Source organism: Passer montanus, unplaced genomic scaffold, assembly GCF_014805655.1.
Source record: "Passer montanus isolate IOZ18808 unplaced genomic scaffold, ASM1480565v1 scaffold25, whole genome shotgun sequence".
In the NCBI taxonomy this organism is placed as follows: domain Eukaryota; kingdom Metazoa; phylum Chordata; class Aves; order Passeriformes; family Passeridae; genus Passer; species Passer montanus.
In genome coordinates, this window is record NW_024367149.1 from 8,005,994 (window position 1) to 8,032,968 (window position 26,975).

Below are 26,975 nucleotides of genomic sequence, written 5' to 3' on the forward strand. Positions count from 1 at the left end.
TCTTCCTTCCCTGCCACGGGTGATGCAGCCCAGTCTTCCTGCTGGGGAAACCCTTCTAGATTAAAAAGGGAGGATGAAAGGGCTGAGCAGTGGCTCCCTCGTGCTTGGTTTCTCTGGCATGGAGACTGAAATCTGTTTTAACAGGGGAAATGTTAAATGAGAGAGGCACCCATCTAGAGAAAAGTTCTTTTTCCCCTTTTTCTTCCAGATTAAGCCTATCTCACGGATTGTTTTCAGCAAAGGAGTGCATAGATAAAGCTGGCAGACCTCTGGAGACCTGCTGCACCCAGCAAAGAGAGGAGGGAAGCACCCTCTGGAGGTGTCACCTCCTGATCCCCCACCCCACATGGGGAATGCAGGGTGGCACCAGGAGGGATGGAAAAGGGAATTCACTCCTGCCAGAGCTGACTTCTGACCCTGGCTTTGAAGAGCAAATTTGGGAAGGCAGTGAGTGACAGCTTGCTCTGCTCCCCATCAGCAAGCACAGCTCAGGAGAGCTTTGTCCTGCTGCAAATTACTTGGGTGAAAGAAGATGGGAGTAGACAAGACCCTCCCTGTCCTTTGGAAAGAGAGAGCTCAGCAGCTCACCAGTTTTCATCTTTCAAGAGGCTCTTCAAAGGTTTCTTCACAAAGAACTCAAACTTTTAGATCTCATTTGCTTCCCTGGCAGCCCTGTAATATGAAGGGTTGGCTAAACTGGCCCTGGATTAAAAGACTTTAAGGCAAGGAAATGCCACAGAAGCCACAGAAATCCTTGGAGCCCAAAGGATACTCCAGGAACTTCCAGGGTATGTTATGGAGCAGAAATAGGAGGCTGGAGCAGTGGAGGGAGAGAGGGAAGCAGAAAAGAAGAGCTAGAGGGAGTGAAACACATGAGGGAATTCCCCAGCCCAGGCGACCACAACCAGCAAAACCTTGCTCCTCCATGCAGGGCACAGCAACATTCAGATGGGTGAACTGGCACCTCACAGGAGGGGAAACTGAGGCACAACATGGCACAGTAAGCAAAAAACAGGGAAGCCCATGCCAGGGTTACACTGCAATTAATGATGCTCCAGTTCTTGTGCTGGCAGTCCCCTGACAACACCCATGGTCTCTGTCAATTAAACTAGATTATGGAATGATCCTTGCTAATTATATATTATTATCTAGCAAGCAGTTATCTTGCTATAAAGGGTGCTCCTTTAATGGACAAACACTGTTCCTCTAGCACAGCCAGCCCCAATGGCAAGAAAAATACAAAAGCCAAAATAATTTCTGCTGCGGCCAATATTTTGCCTGAGCTGGAATGTTCACATTGCAAACACTGCATCCTGTCCCAGAGAGAGGGAGGAGGAGGAGGAGGGCTGCAACAAGCAGAGCCAGCCAGAGGGAGAAGGCAGGATCAAATCTGTACCTCCAAAGCCATGAGTGTAGGCTCAAAATCCAGCTGTGAGCTCTCCCACCCATCATGGAGCACTCAGCCTCCACACACCCAAACCCCCACGAGCAGGGCCTTGCTGTCCCTGGGGCTGTGATGATCAGGAAACTGGGCTTAAAATAAGCTTGGAAAACAGCTCCTGCTAAATGCCGTCATTGCATTTTTAATTGTCCATATGCTTGATCCATTATGTTCTCCCAGATGGCTGGGCTGCCTGACTACTGCCTCCTCATCTGTGCCACTGCGGCCAGGCTCTCCAGCAGGTACCTGGATCCCCAAGGCAGGGACACCCTCGTGGCAGGCTCTGTCTCACTGTGACCAGAGTTCCCGGTAGGTACCTAGATCCCCAGGGCAGGGACACCCTCGTGGCAGGCTCTGTGTCACTGTGACCAGGGTTCCCAGCAGGTACCTGGATCCCCAGGGCAGGGACACCCTCATGGCAGGCTCTGTGTCACTGTGACCAGGGTTCCCAGCAGGTACCTGTGAGCTCCATCCTTCCCAGCACAAAACCACAGCCACTGACCCATCCAAGCCCCTGGGGAGCCATGACTGGCTCGATGGCAAAAGTGGCTGGTGGCTTCCTGGCCTTACACACCAACCCCCAAGAAAACCACTCCTCAGAGTGGTTTTCCCAGCCCATGAACTGCCCTTGTGCTTGCCCAAGGGCCAGTCCCTGCTAAATTACCCAAAAATGTTTTGAGGAGAGGATGCAGAGGATGCACACCGCCAGCTCCTCAGTCATGGGCTCAGCTCCAGAACTTGCTCACTGGAAATTACAAGCACCTCATTCCCAGACTGGGATTAGAGTATAAAAACTGAAAATACACAAACCACCCTCTGAGCAGAGCAGTGGGGGAAGGTCCACCCATGGCTGTCACCAAAGAAAACTTCCAGTGAACATTACAAAGAATAAATTGCCTGGGAAGGGGTGGATCACAACACTCTGTGCTTGCTGGGCTTCCCAGTGGGATGCCCAGTCCTGCCCAGGGTCTTTGGGCAGAGGGAGCAGTGCCCATTTTGGGGCACTTCCACCATCATTCTCTTATGCAGTGCAGCAGCACAAAAGCACATCCCCCAGCAGCACACCCTCACAGTGTGACACATCAGGAAAACCTTCCTGGTAAATAGAGAAAACACAGAGCGCATGGCTGAGATTTTTCAGATATTTTAGCACAGCTTCTCTCCAGAAGGAGCCATCTCCCCAGGGAAGGAGAGGAATGAACCAGCTGATCCCCTGGGGGCCCTTGCAGTCCTGTTTTTTTATGATCTCCAATTTTCCAACAGTTCTTCACTGGATTTGCAGGCAGACGTTTGCAGAGGGATAACAGAGGCTCTCCCTCCCGCACAACAGCCCAGCCTTTGCTTTGGAGAGACACAACTGCTACAAGCAAAGCCAGGAAATGGGGAGGCTGCATCCAGCCCGGCTGCATCCAGCCATCGTGCTGTAAATAAATAATCAGATGAGCCACGGGAGCGCTGCCCGTGCCCGCCGCTCCCCCGCTTGCTCGGGAAGCACCGGGCAAAGGCTAAGGAGGGAAACTGTGAGGACCACAGGCATGGTGGAGGGAAGGAGGGCTGGTGATGGGTTCCTGTTATCTGCCACTCATCTGAGCAGCTTTTGCCTGAGAAGAAGGGTTTTTTCCAGGAAATTACCTGGGCAGTCCCCTCCCCTGCTGGGCTCCATCCCCAGGCAGTGCAGTACATCAGGGAAGACCTGGTTTAACAGGGGATGCTGGAGAGCAAATTCCTGCAGGGCAGGGAGATACTGGATGCCTAAATCTAGTGGAGAGGCTGAGACATGGAGGAGGAGCACTGGAGGCTGAGGGCTGGTGTCTGGTGAGCACCAGACACTTTCCTCACTCCTAGTGACATGACTGGCTCACTGCTGGTGGCAGATGCAGCTGTGAACACCATCAGAAACAAGTGGGTAAAGGGCTTTTGGAGCCATTCAAGTTGCATTAATCACCCTGTCCACGACCCCTGGATAACACCCTGCAGGCCTGGGACTGCTGGGGATCCCTTGACTCAAAGCTGCTCCCACGGCACCAGTCCTGCATCCACAGGGATGTGTGCAGGGGAGCATTTCATCCAGGGATGCTTGGGTGGCTGTGAACTGGAGTCAGAGCTGGAAACCCTCCCTGGGGTGACCAGGTCCAGCTCCTTATTTGAGTGCAACACCAACAGCTATCCAGAAAAGCTTTTTTCCCTGTAAATCACAGGGTTCTGGAGGCTCCAGCTGGGCAAGGAGTGCCTGTCCTACAGACAAGGGCTGGATGCTGCTGGGTGCTGTGGGCTCCCTGCCAGGCACCAGCAGCCACAGTGCTCACCTGTTTCAGCACAATCTGGGCCACCAAGAAGGTTAATTATATCTTTAAGTTTCTTTCACTTGTCAAATCTTGTAACTATGGTCTCAAGCTGACAGTTCTGTACCCAGCAATTAACCGGCAGTGAGGCTTTGCAAGCAGCGGGGGAGGCTGGCCTTGTTTACCATCTCTGCACACAACAGGCTCTCAAAACATTCCCTTAATGGAGCTTAACAGTGCTGGCAAATATTTCCCTGGAAATCTCGCATTTGCCGATGTGTTGCACCAACAAACGCCAAATCAATGCGGGCTCTGATAACGAAGGCTCCTCGTTAGGAGGCATGCGCAGCCCTGCGCCTGCTTCCCTCCCCACACACTCTCTCAGGGCTGGAGCAATCCAGCAGGAAAAGCTGCTCCATCACCATCCCATTCCTTTGCTGCTGCTTCCTCTGGTGCCCTGATGAACAGAGCTGTCCCAGAGGGAAGCAGGACATCAGTCAGGGCAGCCTTTCACCATGGCACTCTCCTACCAGTCCCTGCTAAATGCTGGACCCAACAGCACTGTGCCCCTGAATGACCACACTGGGATACTTTAGGATCTCTCCCTGCACTGCAGTGTTTCACAAAGGCCGGAGGAGGAGGGGTGGCCTCCTTCCATAGCAAGATTTCATGTGGCTTTGACATGCACTGGCTCTGGCCTAGAGGGATGAACACAGGCTGACAGCCATCCCCTCTGATGCTGAAGGGGAATGTCCTTTGTGCTGCGGTGGCACAAGAGGCAGGCAGAGGTTATTCAGCCATCCATCAGGGCTCTTGGCGAGGATCCCCAGTTTTCTGGAGGGGCAGATGATCACAGGACTCTTCTTTTCGTGTTCTCAGGTGCTGAACTCACCTTCTGCAGGGATCACGAATGGAGATCTGGTGTCATTGAGGTCCCAGCCCCTCCTGCTAAGGTTGTCTTTACAGGGTTACCAAAACCTCCACACTCCAACATCTCCCCAGGCCATAGCAGGATTTGCCCACATTTTCACACTTCATGAGTAATGCTGGTAGAGAGTTCACAGCTGTGGATACCTGGATATGCTGGAAAGGAGGAAAGCACAGAGAAGAGGATTGTTCTCCTCCCCTCCAGCTGCTGGTGGCTGAGGCGCTCAGGTGAGTCCTGCGAGAAGGTGAGACAACATGAGAAGATCAAACAAGGAGCTCCAGGGCACAGCAAATGCATCTCATCACATCACCCACAGACACCCAGAAACATCACCTGGGAGCACCTACATGAGCTACATCTGTGTGTGCCAGGTGGAGATCCATGTAACACAGCTCCACAGTCCCCCCAAGCATGGGCTGGGAGCACGGAGAACATTTGTTGGGAATATAGCTACATTTGGGGATGGTTTGTACCTCCAAGAATTCAGCTAGAAATAATTGACAGGAAGATTTGCAGCCATCGGCAAACAACGTTTCTTTCCTGAAAGCAGCAGCACTACAGGGAAAACAAATTGAAGCAGGTGCGGGAAGAGTTAGGGAGCACAAGAATTGCATTCCTGAGCCAAATGGACAGATTGAGACAGAGGAAAACAAATTGGGAAGGGAAACGGCTGCCTATTGCCCAGATTTTCCAGGCACTAAGAGAAGGTGGAGGTTGGGTTCAGGCTCAGTTTCAGGGCCTGGGAGCTGTGTCTCTGTTTGGGCAGCTTGTTAGGGTTCAGCCTGGGGTGAGGGCAGATTTTGGGGTGCCTTTCTGCCCGGGCATGACTGAGACTGCAATCCCTGGGGTCTGGAAAGGGCATCCTACAGAAGCACCAGCCCCACCACCGCGATGACCATGAGGAGCCCAGCCAGGATGCAGATGCTGATGAAGACGATGTCGCTGGTGTCCTGGCTCTTGACTTCACGGGCATCGATCGCTTCCCCCTCCCACTTCTGGGCATCCACCAGGTTTTCTGCCTGGCTGAGCCTGGATGGATCAGGGCCAGCAATGAGGGTCACTGAGGCCTCCTTCCTCTTTGGCTCACACTGCACCTCGTACTGGTGGATGTCCTCCTGGTCTCCCACTGAAAAATCAATGTAGAGGGTGCTGACGATGACAGACGTGTTGTTGCGTCTCTGCAAGACAAGGGACATGGCTCACCAGGGCTTTGTGCAGCTCCTTTTCAGGGGTTTGGAGGGGTTGGCCAGGAATCAGGCCAGGATCTACTGGGAAAATGTGAGAGGGATTGGGAATACCTGTCTGCAGCCAGCACAGAGCTAACCATTTACACAGCTTGCTGTAAAGGAGGGTTTGCTGATCACTTACCTGGGATTCAGTGCCACAGGTGTCGAACCTGGTGTGTATTTTAAAGGTCCTGCCAACCACCTGGGCTGCACAGGAGGGCATTCCCAAATAAATCCTATTCCTCTCCAGCTGGGCCAGGGACTGCACAGGGATCTGGATGTGGAAGTCTGTCCGGGTGCAGCTGACGTTCATGGGCACAACTATTGGGACAGAAAACGGGGTGAATGTGTAGGACTCATGGGGGGTGTTTCAGGACAAAAGTTACCTCCAGAAGGCAGAAAGCAATCAATATCAGTATTTTAGCCCTGTCCCATGCCAAGGGCAGACACGGATGCCTCCCAGGTGCTGCTCTGCTTTCTGCCAAAGGGAGAGATCTCACCATCAACACTCCTGAACCTCATCCTTCTTCTAGGGTCTCTAAGTGACACACAAGTGCCATTACAGGCAACACCATCCTGCTGTCACTGCCACTCTCCACTAGTGCAAAGCCAGCAGGACATTTGAATTGCTGCCCAGGACCAAACCACGAGAGCTTTGTGGATGGCTTGCCATGGGCACAGCACTTCCCCGCATCCTACAACACCCCTGCAAGAGACACTACATTGATGAAACAGAGGAGACATATCTTGGAGGGACCCCACGCATGCCCTGGAGTGAGGCAGCTTCATGGTTGTCATCCTGAAAGGGTGAGCTGGGTCCATGGCCCTGGGGCATCTTCCTGAGAAATGGCCCAGCCCGTGTTTGGCCTCTCTGGATGTAGAAAGCATCCACACAGGGAAAGAAGCAGGGAGGAAAAATAACCCCCTCTTTAGAGTGAATCCTTGCTCAGCATGAACTAACCACTTGGGCAATATGAATTATTGAATTATTCCAGCTCCTCTGAATCTCTGCCTTATGAAACTGGGAAGATGCAATAAAATCAATACAAAAAAATAGTGTCACTTTGCTTCGCTTAGTGCATTATAAAACCATTAGAAGATTTACCAAATAACTAAAGTGCATTAGATCAAGAGGAGGAGAAAGTGGATCCTCTCTCCTGGCGTGAAGGCTTTCATTTCAATAGCCATAAATCACACATGCCCCACCCAAGCCTTGCCTTTTGGTGGGCCTGGAAGGGAAATATCTGCATGGCTGAAGGGCTGTGGGTGTGGATGCAGAGACTGAGGTGCCCCTTTGCCTCTGTGGGCTCCTGAGGAAGCTGCTGGCAGGGAGAGGCTGGTGTGCCCAGTGGGAGCAGCTGCTCTCCTGGCAGTGCTGGCAGCTGGGTGTGACATGCAGGACATTAATCACAAGCAGATGCTGGAATCACTGGGCAAACACAGCCAGAAGGCTCAGCTCTGTGGAGGGAGGCTCAGTTTCACATCCAAGCCTTTGTCCTCCCCTAGCATGCATCTGGCAGTGTGCACCAGGGGATGCCTGGGGCAGTTGTGAGATGTCACACCCCTCTCTGTGATGGGACACCCCCACTCTTCAGCAGCACCCCATCTCTCTGTCTGCAGGCTGCTCCCTCTGGAGCAGTGACACCAGGATTTTCTCCCTGCACACAGCTGTAAACCAGTGAGAAATCAACAGGACAAGGACAGAGACTGACCTGCTGTGCACACTACAGCCCTACTAAATGTTCAGTACTACCTCTCTCCCTCCAGAGGCTGCAGAGACTCAGAACAAAACTCCATCCCATCTCTAACTCCGAGAGCCACATACCTTCAAATCCTTTCTGCTATGCTGGAAGTGAAGAACAATTTTGCAGCTGAGGGACAAAACCCAGGGCCAGCCTCCCCAGTGCCTGTGCTGCCAGTCCAGCAGCCCTGCTCTGGCTCCAGCCTCTGGAAAGGCTGCCCCTGGCTGAATCATGCCTGACCCACGGGTCAGTTCGGATGTAATTATACTGAAATACAGCAAATGCCATAAATCTGCTGGCATTTGAGGTGCAAAGGCTGGCAAATGGAGCAGGAAGGTTACACACTGCTCCTCCCATCAGCTGCAGACTTGCCAGACATGCTGGCTGGGACACAGCAGGCCAGCAGCAGGGGTGTGCCAGGCAGGGCTGGCCAGGTGGATTTGGGAATGCTGTGCCCTGGGGTTCCTGCCCTCCCTGGAAGAGGAGACACGGTTTATGCCTGCCTGCTCAGCCATGTGCTGGCAAGGCTGGAACATCCAGGGGAGCGGGGAACAAGGTTGTGATGCTTGACCTGGTCACCTGCTCTGGGGTTTTGGCCCATTAAAAACCCCCAGGTTTTCTCTCCCTGACACCATGAGAGAGGAACAGGAGCTTGGCAGTGGCAGACACACAGGAATTTGAAGCTGGAAAGCATCTCCTGAATACTAAACACAACGTGCAGCTCGCTTGCCACGTCTTCCTCCGCCCCACCCCTAAGGAGCCACAGGCTCTGCTCCTGCAGACAGGAACCTTCACTGATGATCCTGCTGGAAATTACACGGTCTCAGCCACGTCCCAGTGGAACCACAGCACTGAGCAGCACCAGGGTGGGACCTCACCTCCCACGTAGGAGATGGAGAAGCCCCTCTTGGCCGTGTTGCGGTCGGTGTGGAGGAGCAGGAGCAGCCGGTTGCTGCGGGAGGTGACGGGTGCCAGGCTCTCCCGCCCGCACCACCGGCCCAGCAGGGATCCGTCCTCCGTGCCACCATCAAAGGCAGACAGGTGATCATAGTCACAGCCTCCCGTCAGGCTGCTCCGGCCCTCCAGCTCCATGTCCAGGAAGAAGACCTTGACCCGGTAGCCCGGGGGCAGCTGGATGCTCCACTGGCACTTGAGGTTGTTGGGGTAGAAGTTGGGGTACTGAGGGCTGGAGAAATTCCCCTTGATGGTGGTGAACACCTCCTGGCACTCGCCTGCTCAGGGAAAAAGGGGAGAGGAAAAATCAAAAGCAAACCTGAAGCATGGATGAGTGATCACTTGTTTCATTGCTAAGATATGCTCTGCCCTTCACCTCACTGTTCCCAGCATTGTTTGGCCAATGGACAGCAGTTTTGGTGGATGGAAACTCCCAAGGCAGTCAAAGTCCTACAGGAGCAACCCATATTCCCAGGGAATGGCATGAGCAAGGGTGACTTCTGCTCAAGAGGGCAACCCAGGGCTTGGAATAGCCACAGTGATGCCATTTGCATTGGGTGGTGGTTTACACTTCACACCATCATCTCATGGCCTCTCTCCAAAGATATCCCCCCATGATCATCTCCTCTTACTGCTGAGGGAGGAGAGAATCACCACCCCAACCCAGGGCCTGTCCCCACATCCTTCCCATTGCCCCACCACCCTGAGAACCCCGCACCCGAGTAGAAGTGGGCCTTGAAGCCCCTGCCACCAATGTTGAAGTCCGACTTGAAGATGATGAGGAGGTGTGGGGTGGAGGAGACGGTGCGGGGCGGGCGGGCGCTGCCGCAGTAACGTCCCAGGCTGGGGGCAGCGACGCTGGGGCCATCAAAAAGGGCCACATAGTCAAAGCCACAGCCCTGGCCCCCCTCCATCTGGAAGTCAGCGAACACCAGGGTGAGGGGGCCACCACCGCTGGCCCCCCCGACGCTCCAGCGGCACTCGGCGTCGTTGGGGTAACTCTCGGGGTAGCGGGGGCTGGTGATCTCCCCAGAGAGCCCCGTCAGCTGCCCACCGCAGGCGTCTGCAGGGAGGCAAGGATGATGAGGGCAGTGGGAGAGAGAGATGGATGGGTGGATGCCCAGTGCCCACCACAAATCCCTGCTACCTTTCCTGTAGGCAGCGGCGAAGCCGTGCTTGGCCACGTGCCGGTCGGAGCGGAAGACCACGGCCATGACGTGCCAGGCTGAGGAGAAGGGTGGAGGGGGGCTGTGGCCACAGAAGGTGCCCAGGAGGTTGCCCCGGTCCCGGGCAGCCCCGTTGTAGACCTGGAGGTAGTCGTAGGCACAGGTGTCGTGGTACTCCAGCTCGAAGTGGCTGAAGGAGAGCAGGACGGAGGAGCCCTCGGCCACCACGATGAGCCACGTGCACTCTGTCTCGTAGGGATACAGCCCTGGGAAGTTGGGGCTGGAGAAATTGCCAGAGGGTGCTGAAAGTACTCCCCCACATTTGATGCCTGAGGGACACAGAAGGGGGTGTGATGTCCCCTTTCCAGGGGAAGCCTAGAAGAATGGAGACAGGATGCACAACACCAGCTCCATCCCACCACCAGAGTACCAAAACATCCTGCAGAACTCCACTGGGCTTGCCCACCCACTCTCCCTGGAGGACACATGTGCCCCCATCACCTTTCATCCCTCCTTTTTCCCCATGCTGCCCCATGGGGGCTGCAGCAGGGATCAGCTGTGCCCTTGAGCTTGTCCTGCCAGTGCCAGCACAGCATCCCCACCTTTATGGCTGGGAAAAAGGAACTTGGGAATGAGTTTTAAAGGCTTGGTGGGTACCAGGCTCACCGGTGCCCCAGCTGCCCAGCCCTTCAGCTTTGTGCCTCCCACTGACCCCACTCCCTCCATACAAGGGTGGTATCAGAGAATTCGAGCTGGGAGAAGCAGGGGTGAAGGGCTCGATGTGCTGAACAATGAGTTATGCATGTAGGGATCGATTTCCTAATGAAATCTTTATACTGAGACATGGTTATTATAAAATAAGGCTGAGAGGGGCTGGCTGTCACCTGCCCCTGGGTCTGATTAGGGCTGGGGTGAAGAGGCTGATACAGGGGGAACATACATCATGTCTGGGAGGGATGCAGACCCTGCACAGCCCCCAGGAGACACGTGTGGGTTCCCAAACAAGGCTGGGCGCTCGCTGCCATCAATCTGGGCCAAGTATATTGCAAATCAATAGTCAGCCTGTGCACATTGCTCTTCATCGTGCTCACTGGCACAGTGACCTCCCAGCAAGGGGGGTCCTGGGATGTGTGGGATGCAGCACCATGAGTGTGTTTCTGGCCGGATCTAAAATCACCTTGCTAATTACTGGGGATAGGCAGTGAAGTAATATGGGGCTGGTACTAAAGGAATAATGTTGTTAAAATAAATACCCAAGGGGGAGCTTGTGGGAGAGGTGAGTAGCCACGGTGAAGACAGATGGATGAAGGGCTGGGAGCCTTGGGGGGCTCTGGCAAGCCCAGGTGGGTGTATGTGGGTGATGAGCAGCCACCATAGGGCAGTGGTGTGGCCTCAGGAGCACCTGCACCAGGGCCAGGGATGGGTTTTGATTTCTGGCTCAGCCCTTTTGTGAGAAAGGCCCTGCCATTTTGGGATGGGGGACTGCTTGGGCCACCCTATCCCCTGAGTCACTGTGTCATCTGCTAACCCTGCCCTGCATCCTGGGAGACCTTTTATCTGGGTGAGAGGTTTATTGCATACCTGCCACATACTCACACATGCATACATTCACATAACCCTGCATCCTGGGGGACCTTTTATCTGGGTAAGGTGAGAGGTTTATTGCATACCTGCCACATACTCACACATGCATACATTCACATATAAATGTATTTGTGTATACAGATTTCTACAGGCAAGTGCAACTCCAGAAGTTAACAGACCCTACACCAAAGCACCTGTACACCACAACAGGACAACCCCTACCTGCACTCCTCAGTAAGGTAAGCATGAAGCAGAAGCCCAAGCACAGAGCAGTGTCCCACACTTGCTGCCACCACAACAGTGACTCCAGATCCCAGCTCCTTGCCCCTGGCCTGAGCCAGCCCCTCCATGCAGGAGAGCTGGAACCCACTCACACCCCAGAGCCACTGTGGCACTGCAAAAGGCCCTCCCCTCCTCAGGAACCATGGGTGCCCATCCAGCCCACCAGGAGCTGGGTCCAGGCTCTTACCTCTGCTAGGAGCATCCCCGAGAGCCCTGCAGAGCACGGCCAGGGCTGCCAGACAGCCCAGCCCTGTGCACCCCATCCTCCAGCAGGCAAATCTCCCCTCACCAGTGCCCGAGCATCCTTTTGGAGCTGTCTATCCGGGAGGAAAAAAATAAATAAAGAGAGAAATAAATAAAAAGCAGGAGGACTGTAGAATTAATAGCGGAATGAATAATTCATCGCTTGTTTGAATTAAGAGCAGCAAGGTAACTTGATCTATTCCTCCCTTCCTTCACTCAGTTTTAATGATCTGGATCAAATGTCCCAAGGATTTACACTATACCAGATACCTTGTCAATACACTATATTTAGAAGAGATATTAATGTTTCAGAAATGGTGTATAACGGCAATAAGTCTGGGCTGACAATATGCCCTTAAGGGGCTATGAAAATAATTTAGTTCGCCAGGCAAGCCAGCGAACCAAAATGGGAATTTCAGACTTACCGCGGAAAAGCATCTCAGGAATTAACATGATTTATACTGCGGCACCCACTGCACAAAGCCAGCTGGTGGTGAGGGCTAGAGAAACAGGGAGCAGGATTGAAACGCAGCCGGCTGCCAGGTCAGCATCCCTGCAGCAGGAGTCCAGGCTCAGCGGGATGCTCAGCCCGGGAAAGCAGCAGTCGTGAGCACTAAAGATAGCAAATCCCACCTCCCCCGAGGAAGATTAGAGATGAATTGTGACTCATGGGCAAAAAACATCGATTATTATAGAACCTGCTAAGGCCTTGGAGAATTGCCACGTTCTTCCATGCTGGCTCACGCTACTTCTCGCCCAGGCTTTGGATGCTCTCAGCTGAAGGTAAGCAAGCCTTTGGGTTTGGTGGGAAAGATGTGCTCCTTGAGCTGTGCCACATTAGCTGGAGAAACCCCAAACCCAACAGCGGCTCAGTTCCTTCCCTCCCGCCCAGGAGAGACTTTCCTGCTGCCACAGCCCACACCCACATGAATGCCAGGAAACAAAATCCCACCAGGGCCTCCCAGCGTGAGGGACCTGTGCTAAAAAAGTCACCTTCAAAGCAGCAGGGAGAGAAGCAGTGAATATCTCTAAATCTCAGGCAGGAGACAAGTTGCATTTATTAATTAAGCAATGAGGATCGATGCCCAAGACATTTCCTGTGGATTAATGATGGGCTGGGAGGAGCTGATGGCCTGAGGTGCAGCTAAAGACCATTAACACCCACTGGTCATGAATCCCCAGGAAGTGCTCCATGCCAAGGTCGTTAAGTGCCTGCATATATTTATGGGGAATAACAACAACAATAATATTTGTACAGGCTCTCTCCCCACTGCCCAGCCTTGCTGGAGCCATGCCGAGGGCTGCTGGGAGCTGTGGGACATCCCAGCCAGGAGCCCTCTATCCTGAGCCCAGCTGAGGCAGGGAACATTGGGTTCTGTCCTGGGGCACTGAGCACTGTGCCACCCCGCCAGCACCAGGACTAAGAGCACAATGGAATGAGGAGGAGCAGGGCAGCTCCCCCTGTCCCTGGGCACTGCGGAAAAATCCTACCCCAGTGCAGGCTCTGGGAGATGCTGCAAGGCTGGCACATCTCCTGCTGACCTCCCAGGAACATTACAGAGCTTAATTAGCTGCTTCCCGAATGCCTTGGAGAGGAGGTCTGTCCTTGTCAACAAGTGTGGGCCCACACAGCAAAGAGGCAGGCGAGGTCTGGCCATGGCACAGGGGCCTCTCCCGGGTACTTTCCATTGCCACAACCCTGGCTCATCCAAGAGGAGTGCTCAGCCCTCCCAGCTACCATTCCCTGGGCTCGGGAACAAAGTGCTCCCCAACTTCTGCATCGCTGCACTATGGAGCAACATGTTTATCTTCATCACATCCATCCTGGCCAACACAGTCTTCCAGCCTTTCCACCACTGCCTCAGCACCAAGCCAGTGCCCAGGAGCCCAGTCCCTGCTCAGCTGCTCCTCTCCCTGCCCTTAGCTGTGCTCTGCATCAGCAATCCCGGGAGATGGGGGGCCAGGGCCATGCAGCACAGCAGCTGTGCCCTGCTCCCAGGGGACAGCATCCATCAACCACCAGCACATTCACCCTTCTCCTGACCCGGGGATGGCCATTCCAGGCTGGGCCTGAGCCCAGGCAAGCCTGCTGTCAGCTGAAGAGTCGTGTGGGAGGGTGGAGGGAGGCAGGGGGAGAGTGACATGCAGCAGGGAAGCAGAGGAGCCAGGCACGGAGGTCTGGCTGGAGGTGCTCTGGATCAACCCAGGGTACTTCTGCTCCAGCCACTGACATGGTAGGTGATTTCAAGGTGTGCCTCTGTTCCTCTGTGGGCAAATTTATAAATCATGAGTCAAAAAGGCATTTGATTCATTTAAACAGAAAGGACGTGATCAGGACTGTGAGACTTCAGAGAAGATCAAAGGTTTAAAAACGGTCCCCAGGAGAAACAGGAATTATTTAGGCAGGAAATAATGAGATGATATTAAGAAGGTATTTAGGCTGCACATGAGGAAGAAAAAAGGAAGCAAAGCAAAGCCCCTCTGCCCTGCACAGTGCTGCATGGGTGGCAGGGGCTTCCTGGGGGCAGCCAGAGATCAGGAGCATCCCACCAGCACCCCCTGCTTGGCAGGAGAGGCAGGATGTGAGCCCCTGCCCTGGCTGGGTATCAGCCACCCACCCGAGCTCACACAGCTCCAGAGATGCCCCAGTCACCAACAGCACCAACACCGATTCCCCACAAAACTGCCACCACGAGGTGGTTCTGGGCCTCCAAAGGGGAGGAAACCTCTCATCTTCCCCTGGCAAGGAATATTCTGCACCAGAGCCTTCCCACTCCACATCTCTCCCTGCGTTTGCAGGAATCCACGCCATGCTCTGAAAGGGGCTGTCCCCATGGGGGATGAGGGGACTCGTGTTAGAGCCAGCCTGAGCAACAACAAAAGGCAGGAGGGGGAAGGGAGAGCAGGGCAGAAAATAGAAAACAAAGTGCCTGCGGGCGATTTAAAGGCTCCTTCGAGTTCCTGCTTCCAAGGACATCGTCTCCCCCATGGAGAATGTCTCGCAGAGCCCCTGTCCCCTCGGGCGGGACAGGCCCCGCTCCTCCCGCTCGGCCGCAGCCCGCCCTTGCGGGATGGCAACCCGCAGCACTCACAGCTTGCTCCGTCTCTCACCACCCTCCCTCTGAGCCACGAACAAAGACGGAGCTGCGCGGCAGAACGGCCGGACCAGCTGGGTAGGGTTTAACCACCGTGGCCCATATGTGCTGAAATACCCAGACATATTGGGGTTGTGTTTAAAGGAACAGTCCCAGCTTTCGCGCTGAAAGCCGGCGCTTTTCCAAGGCGAGCGTGAAGTTTTTTACCTTGGGCCTTTTGCAAAAAAGGTGGGGTGTGGTTTTAGCAAAATCTCAAAGAGGCATAATATTTAAAGCTAGAGGACTAGAAGAAAGGTTTTCAAATACTTAATATCTGACAAAAAATATTATGTCCATATTCCTAGCTAAGACCAAAGTAGGGAGAGCAACTGGAGAAAGCATCTCATTATTTTATCAGCCTGTGTGTGAAGCACCTTCACTACACAGTGACTGAAGCACAGCATGGATTGCAGATGAGAGCTTGCCTTGGACTGACCATGGACAGCTTCCCTGGATCTCCATACCTTTAAAGCCAGAACCCCAGTATGGGTTAGGAAGATGGCTTTCTTGTCAGCCCTTTCTCCAAGGAAGTTAATATGAAAGCTGCAGCTACACTTGATTAATTCCAGGCATTTGGTAACTGGAGACAAATCTCAGCAGTGCAAAGGGAACTTACACTCCCTCCCAAATGTGTGAATCAAGCCACCACTTCAGTGCACACTGTGTTTTTTGTGTAACAAACTACATTTCCTTTGTGTATAGTGTAGTGTTAGACACAGGTAACAAAGAAGCATGCATGATAATGCAATAATCATCTGAGACAGCCTGCAAAACTCCAACCCAGGATGAACTAGGAATGAACAGAAAGACACAAGGTGTGCAGGATTGTAGTATTTCCAGGTATAGATACTAAACACACCAGTGTGAAAAGGTAAAAGAGTGGACAGCACATACCTCAGAGGAAAAGCAGCAGCATTTTGGACTGAAAAAAGAGGAAGAGGCCCAGGTGCCCAGGCTGGGTGCTGTGCCAGGCTGCCATCCCTGAGGCAGCTCCCTGGCTCTGCTCCCTGTCCCACAGGGAAGCAGCCCAGCAGACCCCATGCAGCTCTCTCTCCTCAGGTGGTGTTCCTGTATGCTTAGGGAACCTCCTCAGGCACCTGAGAGAGTCCTGTGACAACATCAAACAGCTGTTTATTTGTGAAGAGGTTCAATTTAACGAGCCAGGGTCATGATACACCACTCGGGGACATGGAAAGCAAATAACCATCCTCCCTGACAGACAGCAGCCACCACCCAGCCACGCCCTCCCAGATTCAGGACGTGCTCTTTGTGTCCCCAGGCAGCATTTCAAGGGCTAAGCACAGGGCAGGTAACACAGGCTGTGCCAGGACAGGAGCTCAGCCTGCCTAGGTTCTCACTAGACAGAATGTAGAATTCCATCCTTATGGATACTTTTTCCATATACGGTTGGAATGGCTGTTTTCAGAGACCAGTGCCACTTTCTCTGTATTAATGTACAATGGGGCAACTGAGGCACAGTGAGGTTGAAGGGACTTGGCTGACATCAGCCTGCACATGACAGAACCAAAGTGGTCCCAACTCTGCTGTCCCCTTGGCCTGGCAAGAATCCCTGAGGATTATATCTCTCCTCTGGACACCACTGCAGAATAACACAGACTGCAAAGCAAGTCACCAATCCTCATATTACAGCACAGCTGTGTGCATGGATGCTTTCCAGTTATCTAGGAGATCTCTCTCTTAAAATTGCACTTGAAGACTTCCATTAAAACTGCCATGCAGGTCCCTGAGGTATGGGTGCCACACCACGTACCAGCCACTCTGGAATGGCACCTGTTCCCTAAAACACCCCAGAGTGTGGATCAACAAAGAGTTGCTCCAAGGAGCTCATTCTTCTGAGCAGGCCCATTTTGTGCAATGTCTGCAAAGAAACAAGGACATCCAAGGCTCAGCCTCAGGTTCCTCAGGTCAGAAATGTACTGCTAAAAGACAAAACAGGAATCTTCTTCAATTCCTGCAGCTTTCAAGTATCTACTCATATCTTCACTGAATGCAGAGGAGCCACAAATTAATACAAATGGCTTTCTTCTACACGAATTTACTATTGTCTTCATCAAGTCTTCATTGAGACGACCAGTGTACGTGTTTTCCTGATAGCTCCAAGGAAGTTCTTCCAGTGAAGTTTCCTGGAAAGGTAAAAGGTTTGATGTGTGTGATATTAAAAAATACAGCATTCCTTAGAGCTGAATCTCCCTCCTCCCCTCAGAGTGGTGCACAGGATGATTTTCACCTTTGTGACACCGTGTGGGTGACACTGACCCTTCCTGAGAGCTGCATTCCTCTTCCCAAACCCAGATGAAATCTCTCCCTGCCACAGGACCTGGCCACTCACTCAAAACCAGAGTGTAACTATCACCAATAAATGCTGCAGAACCATCTCCCATGGCACCTTTCCTATTCCCAAATCCCAAGTCTATTCCTCTCCATTGCCTCTCCCATTCCCAAGTCTCTTTCAGTCCCATCTCCCTTGACCAAAACTGAAAGAAGCCAGCTCTGCTGCAAAGACAGCTCTGATCCCATGAGAAGTGTCAGCTCCTGTGGTGCTGGATCCAGCAGGGACTCCCCTGCTGCAATTAATCAGGAGCAGAAGGTGCTCAGATGTGGTGGTGACAGGCAGCACAATGAAATACAGACAGATACATAATCCCAAGAGGGAGGATGCATGAGCCAGCCTTGGACTACCACAAACCTGCTAAGAGAGGAGGAAAAAGGGAGAGAGGAGGGGCAGACAGTGTTGACAGGGGTCAGGTGGGTTTCGTGCCCTTCGCTGATTGAATTTCAAGACCTCCTCATGCTCTTGAGACAGCAGTCAAAGAGTTTAAACACCCTGAAAAGGGTATTTAAGCCATGTCACCAGAGACAATTATGGTTATGCTCCTACAGAGCAGCTGAGGGGGTGCCCAAGTCACCAGCACTTTTCCCTCTACCAAATCTCATCCTGCTGAGGCCACGTGTGGAACAGAATGTATGAGGCAGTTCCACTGTGAGATATTCAAGAAATGATTCATCTGAGGAACTAAAAATGCAATGGGATTCATTCCCTCAGCATAAATAATTCTTTCTATATCCTCCCAGCAATGAATCCTCATTTCTGACGGAAATAATTTTTAACCACCAAATCCATGCAGAACACGGGCAACTTTGGGACCAAATGGAAATGAAAAAGACTGCTCAAAATGTAAGACCATTGAGAGGTATGCCCTCACCCCATGAATGTGGCAGAAAAGTAATTTTACAGAAGGTGAGACAACTTTTAGAAGTTTAAAAATGGGTCAGCAAGGAAAAATAATTGCTGGGAAGTTGGTGCTAGCACACCAGAGGAGAGAGCTCTAGCCACGAGCAAAGAATGGAAGATAAGGACAGATTAAGGCACTGGTATTAGGAAGAAAGAAACAGCTTATTTGCTGTTTAGGTGCAACAACAACTGTCTAAAACGGGGGGGAATAACCAACAGGGACTATGGAGCAGCAGGTCCACCCTAACAGAACAGGGGGGCAGAGAAGAACAGTGATGGCCACTTCCCCAAAATTCTCCAGGCGAGTAGCAGTGAGTACATGTAGCAGATTTAAGAACAGCAGCCACTGGATCACAAATTAGGCCTCATGACTGGGAAAGAATTAAGCACATGCTTTGCTTATGGAAAAGTGGAGGAGGCAGAGGCTCATCCAGCACACAGAACCCTCACACAAACATGCTTCACATCCATTTATTTACCTGGCTTAGGACATAAAATATTCTAATATTCCAGTACCGAGCCAAATCCTGCAGAAGAGGTTTTAAATAAATTTTGTCAAAGGTTGGGAAGCAGCCAACAAGAGTTACAAAGGTTTCATCCTCTTCATCATCTGTTATGGACTGGAGGATGGGAATCATTGGTGCAAGGCCGGTGCCAGAGGCCAACATGAGGAGTTCTCCATGCTAACAACAAAACAGAGAATTTGGAATGAGCTGTGGTGGCTGGAAATGGGTGTGCTCATGGTCAGTTCCTCTTGCTGCCACCCTGGTAAAGGGTCTCTTGAGAGACAACATACCAGAAGGTCATGAACTGGTAAATTCAGATCCCAAAACGTATTTTTCTGCAAAGGACTACAGATAGCACTTAAGGAATTTACATATCAAATCTAACAAAACTGGATTTTCCCCAAATGTATTAATTTATCCTAACTTTAGCCTTGATTTCAATTATTCATGTTTCAGTTTCAATTCTGCAGTACACTTTGCTGACCCACTGTGTGTTTTCTTCCACTGGAAATGCTCCCTGGGTTTCTCCTGGTTGCTGCAAAGTAAAATCCTGAATATGCTCTGGAAGAAATGAGTGTGTCAGGAAGCAGGACACAATTGCTTTGCATAGAGCTTGGCCACTCAGATTTTACTTATTTTTGTTAGGGGAAAAATAAAAAGGAAACAAAAATAAATCCACCAAAAACCTCAAAAGTGTTTGGGATCTTAATGACCAGTGTTTCAAATTTGCTCCTCATTTGAAAGGTCAGAATTAAGTAACTGAATTAGTGTGTGTGAGAAGCCTCCCCCTGAAACCAGATCTGCCTTTCCCTGCAGCCAGCCTGGTATTGGCAGGTGGGATCAGCGTTTGGGGAGCGACCTGACACCTCAACAGCTCAGGGAATACCCAAGAGAGGGGAAGATTAACACCTCCCCTTCACCCCTGCTCACTTACAACACAGAGATGTGGGTCAAATCAGGCAAAAAACCATCCACACTCATTGCTGGTGCAAAGAAAGTTCCCTTTGTTAGGCACATCAGGAACTCCTAATGCAAGTGATGAACACACAGCCTTGCTAATGCTTTCCTGTCTCCCATCTACCTCCTCTTCCCTGTTAAATATTCTGCAGTTCAAGAAAGTGCTCCAACTGACTGCTAATGCTGTCACACTGTACAGTAACCCAGGAAGTCTCTAAAATAATCATGAAAACAGTAATCAAATTGATGTCTTCCCTTCAGAGTATTGAACAAAGCTTGCTGCCACAGGCTGAAGCATCCTATGGCTCTTAGGAACTAACCTTATTAGGTTGATATGGGAACCCTCCAAACGGCCCACGCCAAAAGACCACGTCTCCTCTTTTCCACGTTTTTATGTATTGTGACATTAGCCCAGCTTCATAGCACTAATAAAAAACATGGCACAAAAGAAAAGAATAATTATACTCCATTGGAAAGTTTCCCAGCTTAAAGTCGATTATAAAGTTATCTACGTTTAAACGAAAAGGGGACAAAAAACATTTCGTGTATTTAAAAAAGAAAGAATGATCTGTTTGAAAAATAACTCAAAGTTATACCCAAAACAAAGACATTTAAATTAAATCATATTGGAACCACTCCAGCTTGACTATAATGTAAACACAACCCCCCTCTCGCGCAGCCTGAATTTCCAAAACTGGAAAAAGCTTATCAGAGTTCTTGCTTACAAAGCACACAGAGAAGAGTGTCTTGAATGCAAAGCACAGTGCAGGCCTTCAAGTGTTCTCCAGATCTCAGGGTATGGGGGTCTGGAAATGCCCTCTGGGTACTGTTAGTTATATAAACACCGCACAGCTCTTGCTTTGTTTCAGTCTCTCAGATGCCGGGCTGATACAATTAGTGACCCAAAGTCAGGCTTCTCATTTGTAAAACTCTTTGTTTTCAGACCAGATCATCTGGATGCTGAGGGATGCCTCCACAGTTCCAAAAGGATATGTTAATGTCAGCCCCATGGAAGAAAAACACGAGCAAAAACCTGCCTCACTTTCCACCAGGCACAAACAACATTATCCAGGCTGTTACCTGCAGGAATGCAGATCTCACTCATGACTGAGAAGGACTCAGTGCTTGCTGGAAACTGAGAAGGGATGAGAGGCTGGAAAATGAAGGGCTTGTCCAAGCCTAGATGTTGCCATCCATACCCTAAATGTGTGACCACTGAATGTTTTAAGAGAGAAATGTGAGCAAAAGAGCAGCCACAGTCCAGGACGTGGCTGGAGAAGCAGGCCTGGCCCAAGCAGCAAGAGCTGAAAAGCCCAATGGGTCTCACAAGGATAAGCCTGGGGAAGAGCAACACAACCAGGGGTCAGAAGATGGGATGTGATACAAGCCCTTGGCAAGTCCAGCCCACACAAAAGAAGTGTATTTGGGGGTATTTCCTGCACAGGCATTGGAGAGAAGCCCGGCTCCACACCCCAGTGCCTTGGCTGGCCACCAAGCTGCACTGCAGGCAAACAAAATTGGTGAACCACAAAGCAGCTCAGAAAAAGCCAGTGAGGGAGCCCGTGCTTGTGCTTGCAAGCAGCGTTAGCTAAGAAAGAACACAGATGCTCCTCCCCTCTCCCAGCCTCTCACTTAAACCTGAAATATTAAGGAGTATTAGCACCATTCAAAAGGTAAAGCACACACATATCCAGGCTCTGAGTTATTGTCAGAATTCTTTTATGTTCAGAGGGCTCTGGGCAGGTGCTAAGTCTCGTGCAAAGAGTGTGCACTTGCTTCAGAGAAGCAAATTTTATACCTCCCTTGTTCAAATACATCCAGAAACCCAAGGCAAGAACAGAAAAGTTCCCTTACTGCCTATTCCCAAAGGACAGGGGTAATGGAAACTAAAACAATCCTTCTTTCACCAAAATTATTTCCAAAAAATTGAAGTGAAAAGTGATTGAGTGGGTTTAAAATGAGTTTTTCTAAATAAAAAGAAAAAAAATATATCTCCTGGGGGGAAACTTCCACACCCCGTTTTACATGGAGAGAAACCCTAACATTATAAAATCACTCAAAAAGAGGGTTATGCTCTGTAAATGGCAACTCCCTCACTCTTAACTGTAGTATCACAAATGCAATGCCATAATAACAGGAGACAGAAGGGTTTGAACAGTGCTTGGATTGCATAGTAATAATAATATACTACTTTCCAAAATTGCCTCAATAGTGTGAAATATACCACAACCTACAGAGTGAGTTATAAAAATGGCTGCTTTACACTGGGTGTTACCAACCTCTTTTGTCACTGCCAAAGAATAACTATAGCTCCTTTTGGGATGAAAGGTTCTATATAAAGGAAAGGTATCATTACAATCATTACTATTATTATTGAAATGCAAAACCTGTGAGTAATGAGCCGCTATACATGAAATTTCACAGTCATCCTGTGAATGTATCCTATTAATGCAACTCAAATGCAACGTTTCTCTCCCCTACCACACACCAATTGCCACAAGAATGGGGAAATGACCCTCCCACAGGTGTCCTAGAGAAGCTGTTCACTTTTCTAAAGAGCAGGGATTGTGTTAGAACATACAATGCATAATAAACCCCAGAAACATGAAATCCTGGAAGACAGGCAGAGAACAAGTGGCCCCTCTCTGCAAGCCACCTGGGATACCCAGCACTCTGAATTTCACACCTGTACTGAAGTCTGTGTCTGCCCTGAGGAGTCCCTGGTGACATACCAATGCAGTATTGGAAAAATGTTCAAGTCAGTATTTGCCACACAAAATAATCATTTATGAGCACCCTGAAGACTGACATGAGACAAATTTCCAGCCAAGTCTCCTATAAAATCCTTTTGAACTCAACCAGTGTTTTGTGGTTGACTCCATAAAGATGAGGACACTTGTCCAAAATGGGTTCTGCCACCATGTCCACCTCAATAGATGCAGCCTGTGCCTATGGGACACCTCTGTCCCCTGTGGGCCACAAAGTCCCTCTCAGACTGCAGCTCCAGAGCCCTGTCTGCACACCAGGGGCAGCTGCCCACTGACAGAGGGGTGTTCTTCCAGTAAAACACAGAGGGGAGGATGAGAGCAAACATTCCCAAAATCAGTGGTTCAGCTAGGCTGACAAATTGGTGCAATTCCAAAGACAGCCTGAAAAAGCAAAATGAAAGGAGAGAAGTGGAATGGACACATCTCTCCATCCCAGGGGCTCTCCCAGGTGATCCCAGGGCTTCTGCTGCAAAGCACTTGTTTGTGTATCAACTCATTCTGCTTTCAGTTTTGTGGTAAAAACTGCAATTTTTATCAGCAAAGCACAAATGCTTCAAAACAACAGAGAAGCAGTCCATGAGGGATTTGAGAGAATCTCACTTGAAACACTGACAGCATGCTTGGTTCCTAAAGGAAACACCTTATACTCTAATTCACATTGTCCAGGCTTACTTACTTTGATTAGAACTTCAAAGTAACCTTCTGCATTCCTGGGGCTAATTGGAGTGTAGGCTCTCTGGACCTCCAAACCATTCACCACTCCTCTGAGGAGAGAAACAGGAAACCCCTGTGACTTGGGTCATCTGGGGGGCTCCTGCAGCTCTCTGGGAGACAGGTCCTCTGCCCAGTGGCCCAGCCTCTGCACAGATGCAAAACATTTCCCTTCCAGAGGCAGAAATCCAGGGGGAACAGAAGGGCTAACAGCACCTTTTGTTTTCCCGGCGGTGGCCTCAGCTGTACCACATCCAGCTCCTGAAAAGGATTTACCACACCCCTGAAATGGGATTTTGTAAGGACATGCATGAGTGGCAAAGGGGAGAGAAAACACTTAAGTTTGCTGTTCCTTTTAGGCTGGGGTCACTTTCTGCATGCAGTCAGCATCTGGTAATCAAACAACAAAAGCCAAGGCACAGCCTTGACCTCGGGCCTTGTCAATATAGACTGCATTTTCCTGTAAGCATTCCCTTTCCATGGAATTATCCACCCTGCTCTTTGCTACTGACCACGGGAATTGATTGAAGTGACCAAAGCTTTTTCTGTGCTGTGTGATGAGGCAGGGCTGGAGGGAGGAGTGTGTGCTGTCAGCAGAGCCAGCTGCACACACCAGCCCTGAACGTACCAGGGACGTCAACAGATGCACATCAATGGCATCCTAACAGGACTTGCTCTATCTGGCAATGATCACCACAGATGGCTGAGAGACAGAAAGTTTCCCCAAGTGGCCCCTTTCTGGCAAGCAGCAAACTACATAGGAGGGTTGTTTTGCTAGAAATCAGTCAGGCAGTGCTTGGGTACTGAGGTGCTGAGTTACCCCAAGACACAGGGCCTAAAACACCCAGCTCTGGGGCAAGTGCAGCTCATTGTCTTCATTCCAACACGCTGGAGTAAATAATCTGTTGTAACATCTATTCTTTTAGATCTTTCTTTCTGCAAATGTATTTTCTTAATCACACCTAGTTCTTTCTGAGCCACCAACGCAGGGATAATGCTGAAGAAAACTACAGCTTTTACCATAGAATTAGTAGAGGCAGCGAGCTCACGAGCTCTTTCATCTGTGTCATTGTGGAGGTACAGAAATCATGATTTGCCTGCTATGAAGCCTTTGTCTATTGACAAAACCCTACATGTTAGGTTACATAATGCAGACTGTTTAACTAGCACAGAGAACAATACCTTAACACGATATGTTGTCCTAAACTCAATGGCAGGCTGCTATTTCCCGGTAATTCAAATTTGTACTGGTAGGTGTCCTCTGTCAGCTGCTCCACCGAGCTCACGCTGAATGCAGTGAATGTATCTGGATTCAGCTCTGAATTATTGCTCTGCAAGAACAACAATAAATAATTACTTGGTTAGATGGTGCCTTTTATTATTTCATTTTTCTCTGGAAGCAAACGTGTGTGCTCATTTAGTGCCAGGTATATTAAACACTGAGGCCCAGCGCAAATTCCAGCTCTCTGCTGATTCATTATCATGTTCTGCAGCGTGCACTTTGGGATCTTGCATTTCTCCCCACCACCACCTTTTTAAATTACTTTTTTTTTACACCTTACAGCAAGGTCATCCTCTTATGACTCACTGCAATCGTTTTCTCATGTCTGGAAACAAACAGAAATAATTCTGCTAAAAGAGCCAAGCACTGCTTTGGGGGCAACTTTGCAACCTGCTGATGGCCACAGTGAACAGAAAATATTGTCAGTTGTTTCAGCTGATCTTTTTTGCTTGACCCAGCATAGTTAATCTAACGTAAAAGGGCACTGACAGGCTTAAAAATTACACTCTGAAGACAACTGCTCCACCACACACAACGCAGCATCAAAATACGAGTCTAAAAATCAGGCAAAGATGAGAAAGGTGAGGAAAACAAAGCTTCTCCAAGGAAACTCGGAGAGGAGAAGCTGCAGAGCCAGAGCTGTAATGCGACACCAGGGAGAACTCTACACTTGGAAAATCACATTACAGCAGGGAGAGAGTGGCCAAGGGGGAGGGTGAAGGCTGAGTTTGGGGAATTGCATTTACAGCCCTCTCTTGAGGCACCACTTGAATTCATCCCTGCATCCCTCACCCACCACCACCACCCCACACTCGAACGAGTGAGATCAAAGCACAAGCTCCAGGATGCGACGAAGAGAAATCGACCTGCTCCTTCTTTCCCGTGAGAAGGCTTTTGTCTTGCACTGCTCTGGCTCTCTCCCACTGCGCGAGCTCCTTCTCGTACACATCGTAGATGCAGGGCTTGCAGCCGCTGCCGCAGCACTGGGATGGAGAAGGTTCCTGGGGCCTCAGAGCCAGCCAGTCCTCCTTGCTGTCACTCTCGTTGTCACTCATTGCCTGCAAAACACAAGCCCTGCACCAAACCCAGCACGATGAAAAGCAGCGTGTGCTCATCAGCTGGGTGTTTTCGGAGAAGGACAGAAAATCTCTCTTGAGCGTCTTGCACATTTGAACCGAAAACCTGGAGCTGATCTGTGCCTGCAACACCCCATTTGTGCTCGAGTGCTCAGTGCCCCTGCACAAACATCAGCCCAGGGCAGAGCCTCAGCCCAGCCTCGGGCCCTCCTCTCCAGACAGGCTGCCCAGGCAAACCTACACCCTTTAATCCTGCTCCTACAATAGAGCCGCTTGGTCACCCGGAGCAGAAACATAAAAATCTGCTGCTCGGTGCAGGAGAAAGGGTGACAAACCCAAGCAGCAGGACAATGGGTAACAAACCCGACACCAGCTGCGGCCCGGGCTCTGCGCAGCTTTGGAATGGAGGAGGGCAGCGAGCTGAAAGCAGTGCTCACAGCCAAGAGACCTGAGGCAAGGAGGGCAAAGTCTCAGGCAAACACCCACTTTGGTTATGGGCTTTGGATACACTGCTTTAAACGCACAGCTAGGGGAGGCCGGGAAGCACAGGATTTTATCTCCCGCTCCCGTTGCTTCCCAGGGAGTTTCACCCACTGAGCACCCCTCGGGTGAAAACCACGCTGCAGGCACTGCGGGGCCGCTCGCTCCCACACGGGCTGAGGGACGCTGCTCACAGCGCACCCGTGCCCGCACCCCTCGGACACACAGCGGCCCAAGGAAATTGTGAAGCCACGGGTGACGAAGCGGAGGAAGCGAACACTTAGCGCTTCCAGCAGTTTCACTGTCAAGGTCAATTAATTAACTAACCTTCAGCCCTGTAAGAGAAACACACTCATTTCAATGAGGGAGGCGGGGAAAGGATGAGAGAACTAAAGGCGACTGGCGCGGCTTCCTACCGCTCTGTCCGGGGGCCCGGAGCACGCACGGGCTATGAACAGGGGGTAACCCCCGTGGCCAGGGCTGAGTCCGAGACGCCCGGGCTCGGGGCTGCGCAGATTTAGAGTTTCCAGCACTGACTGTGCGCGCCCGGGGGCTCGGACGGGCCGGCCCAGGCCAGAGCGGCCCCAGCCCCGGGACACCAGAGCGGGCTCCGCCGGCTCCCGCCCAGGGACGGTCTCTCAAGTGGGCCCCCCGCCCCACCAGCGAGGAGGCGCCTGTCCCCGCCCACCTCCCGCTCACCAACGCAGCGCCTGCCCTCACCCGCCAGGCAATTTGCCGACCCTCCCTTACCGCGGGGCGCGCCTGCCCGCCATTGGCCGCCGCCGCCGTCAGTCACTGGGGGGGACGGTGGGGGACGAGCCCTTGCCAAGATGGCGGCGGGCGGGCGCTGAGGAGGAGGCGGCGGCGGGAGGAGGATGGCGGCGATGGCGGCGGGGCCGAAGGCGCTGAGGCGGGCGGGGGCGGTGGTGGCGGTGGCGGCAGCAGCGGCGGCGCGGGGCC

General features: G+C 51.3%; 3 protein-coding genes across 12 annotated transcripts in view; 1 reads left to right on the top strand and 2 right to left on the bottom strand.

The window, feature by feature from the left end:
- Positions 1–2,346: 2,346 nt before the first annotated feature.
- On the bottom strand, positions 2,347–12,744 carry CDCP2 (CUB domain containing protein 2). Of its 2 annotated transcripts, XM_039711546.1 has the most exons (7): positions 12,547–12,744; positions 11,793–11,922; positions 9,721–10,068; positions 9,292–9,636; positions 8,498–8,851; positions 6,020–6,198; positions 2,347–5,829 (listed from the first exon to the last, which is right to left on the bottom strand). In XM_039711546.1, exons 2-7 carry the CDS (start codon positions 11,866–11,868, stop codon positions 5,515–5,517), a joined length of 1,617 nt encoding a protein of 538 aa, XP_039567480.1. In that variant the 5' UTR covers positions 11,869–11,922; positions 12,547–12,744; the 3' UTR covers positions 2,347–5,514. The 2 variants fall into 2 exon arrangements, with proteins under 2 accessions (XP_039567480.1, XP_039567481.1); XM_039711547.1 differs by lacking the exon at positions 12,547–12,744 and having other exon boundaries at positions 9,721–10,114; positions 11,793–11,883.
- Positions 12,745–15,902: 3,158 nt separating this feature from the next.
- LOC120503231 (NADH-cytochrome b5 reductase-like) lies at positions 15,903–26,795 on the bottom strand. Of its 7 annotated transcripts, none has more exons than XM_039711555.1 (7): positions 26,766–26,795; positions 25,326–25,517; positions 24,360–24,508; positions 23,143–23,230; positions 20,019–20,123; positions 18,715–18,918; positions 15,934–17,126 (listed from the first exon to the last, which is right to left on the bottom strand). In XM_039711555.1, the coding sequence occupies exons 2-7, from the start codon at positions 25,512–25,514 to the stop codon at positions 16,923–16,925; spliced, it is 939 nt and encodes a 312-aa protein (XP_039567489.1). In that variant the 5' UTR covers positions 25,515–25,517; positions 26,766–26,795; the 3' UTR covers positions 15,934–16,922. The 7 variants fall into 7 exon arrangements, with proteins under 7 accessions (XP_039567490.1, XP_039567491.1, XP_039567489.1 ...); XM_039711552.1 differs by lacking the exon at positions 26,766–26,795 and adding an exon at positions 26,432–26,686; XM_039711551.1 differs by lacking the exon at positions 26,766–26,795 and adding an exon at positions 26,343–26,686.
- Positions 26,796–26,875: 80 nt separating this feature from the next.
- Positions 26,876–26,975, top strand: part of MRPL37 (mitochondrial ribosomal protein L37) — a 5,039-nt gene continuing 4,939 nt past the window's right edge. For all 3 annotated transcript variants that reach the window (XR_005627686.1, XR_005627685.1, XM_039711548.1), the window contains exon 1: positions 26,876–26,975. This exon is cut by the window's right edge and continues 336 nt beyond it. Coding sequence is in view for 1 of the 3 variants with exons in the window: in XM_039711548.1 (XP_039567482.1) it covers positions 26,891–26,975 (85 nt within the window). In the remaining 2 variants the exon portion in view is untranslated.

Excerpts from the sequence above, each read along its gene's own strand:
- CDCP2 (XM_039711546.1), bottom strand. The coding sequence starts at position 11,868 with ATGGGGTGCACAGGGCTGGGCTGTCTGGCAGCCCTGGCCGTGCTCTGC. Across the intron at positions 9,637-9,720 it reads CGCCGCTGCCTACAGGAAAG|ACGCCTGCGGTGGGCAGCTG; the intron begins GTAGCAGGGATT and ends GCCTCCCTGCAG. Across the intron at positions 8,852-9,291 it reads CAAGGCCCACTTCTACTCGG|GCGAGTGCCAGGAGGTGTTC; the intron begins GTGCGGGGTTCT and ends TTCCCTGAGCAG.
- LOC120503231 (XM_039711550.1), bottom strand. The coding sequence starts at position 25,628 with ATGTGCAAGACGCTCAAGAGAGATTTTCTGTCCTTCTCCGAAAACACC. Across the intron at positions 24,509-25,325 it reads TCACGGGAAAGAAGGAGCAG|AGCAATAATTCAGAGCTGAA; the intron begins GTCGATTTCTCT and ends TTGTTCTTGCAG. Across the intron at positions 17,127-18,714 it reads TATTTTATGTCCTAAGCCAG|GAAACTTCACTGGAAGAACT; the intron begins GTAAATAAATGG and ends TTACCTTTCCAG.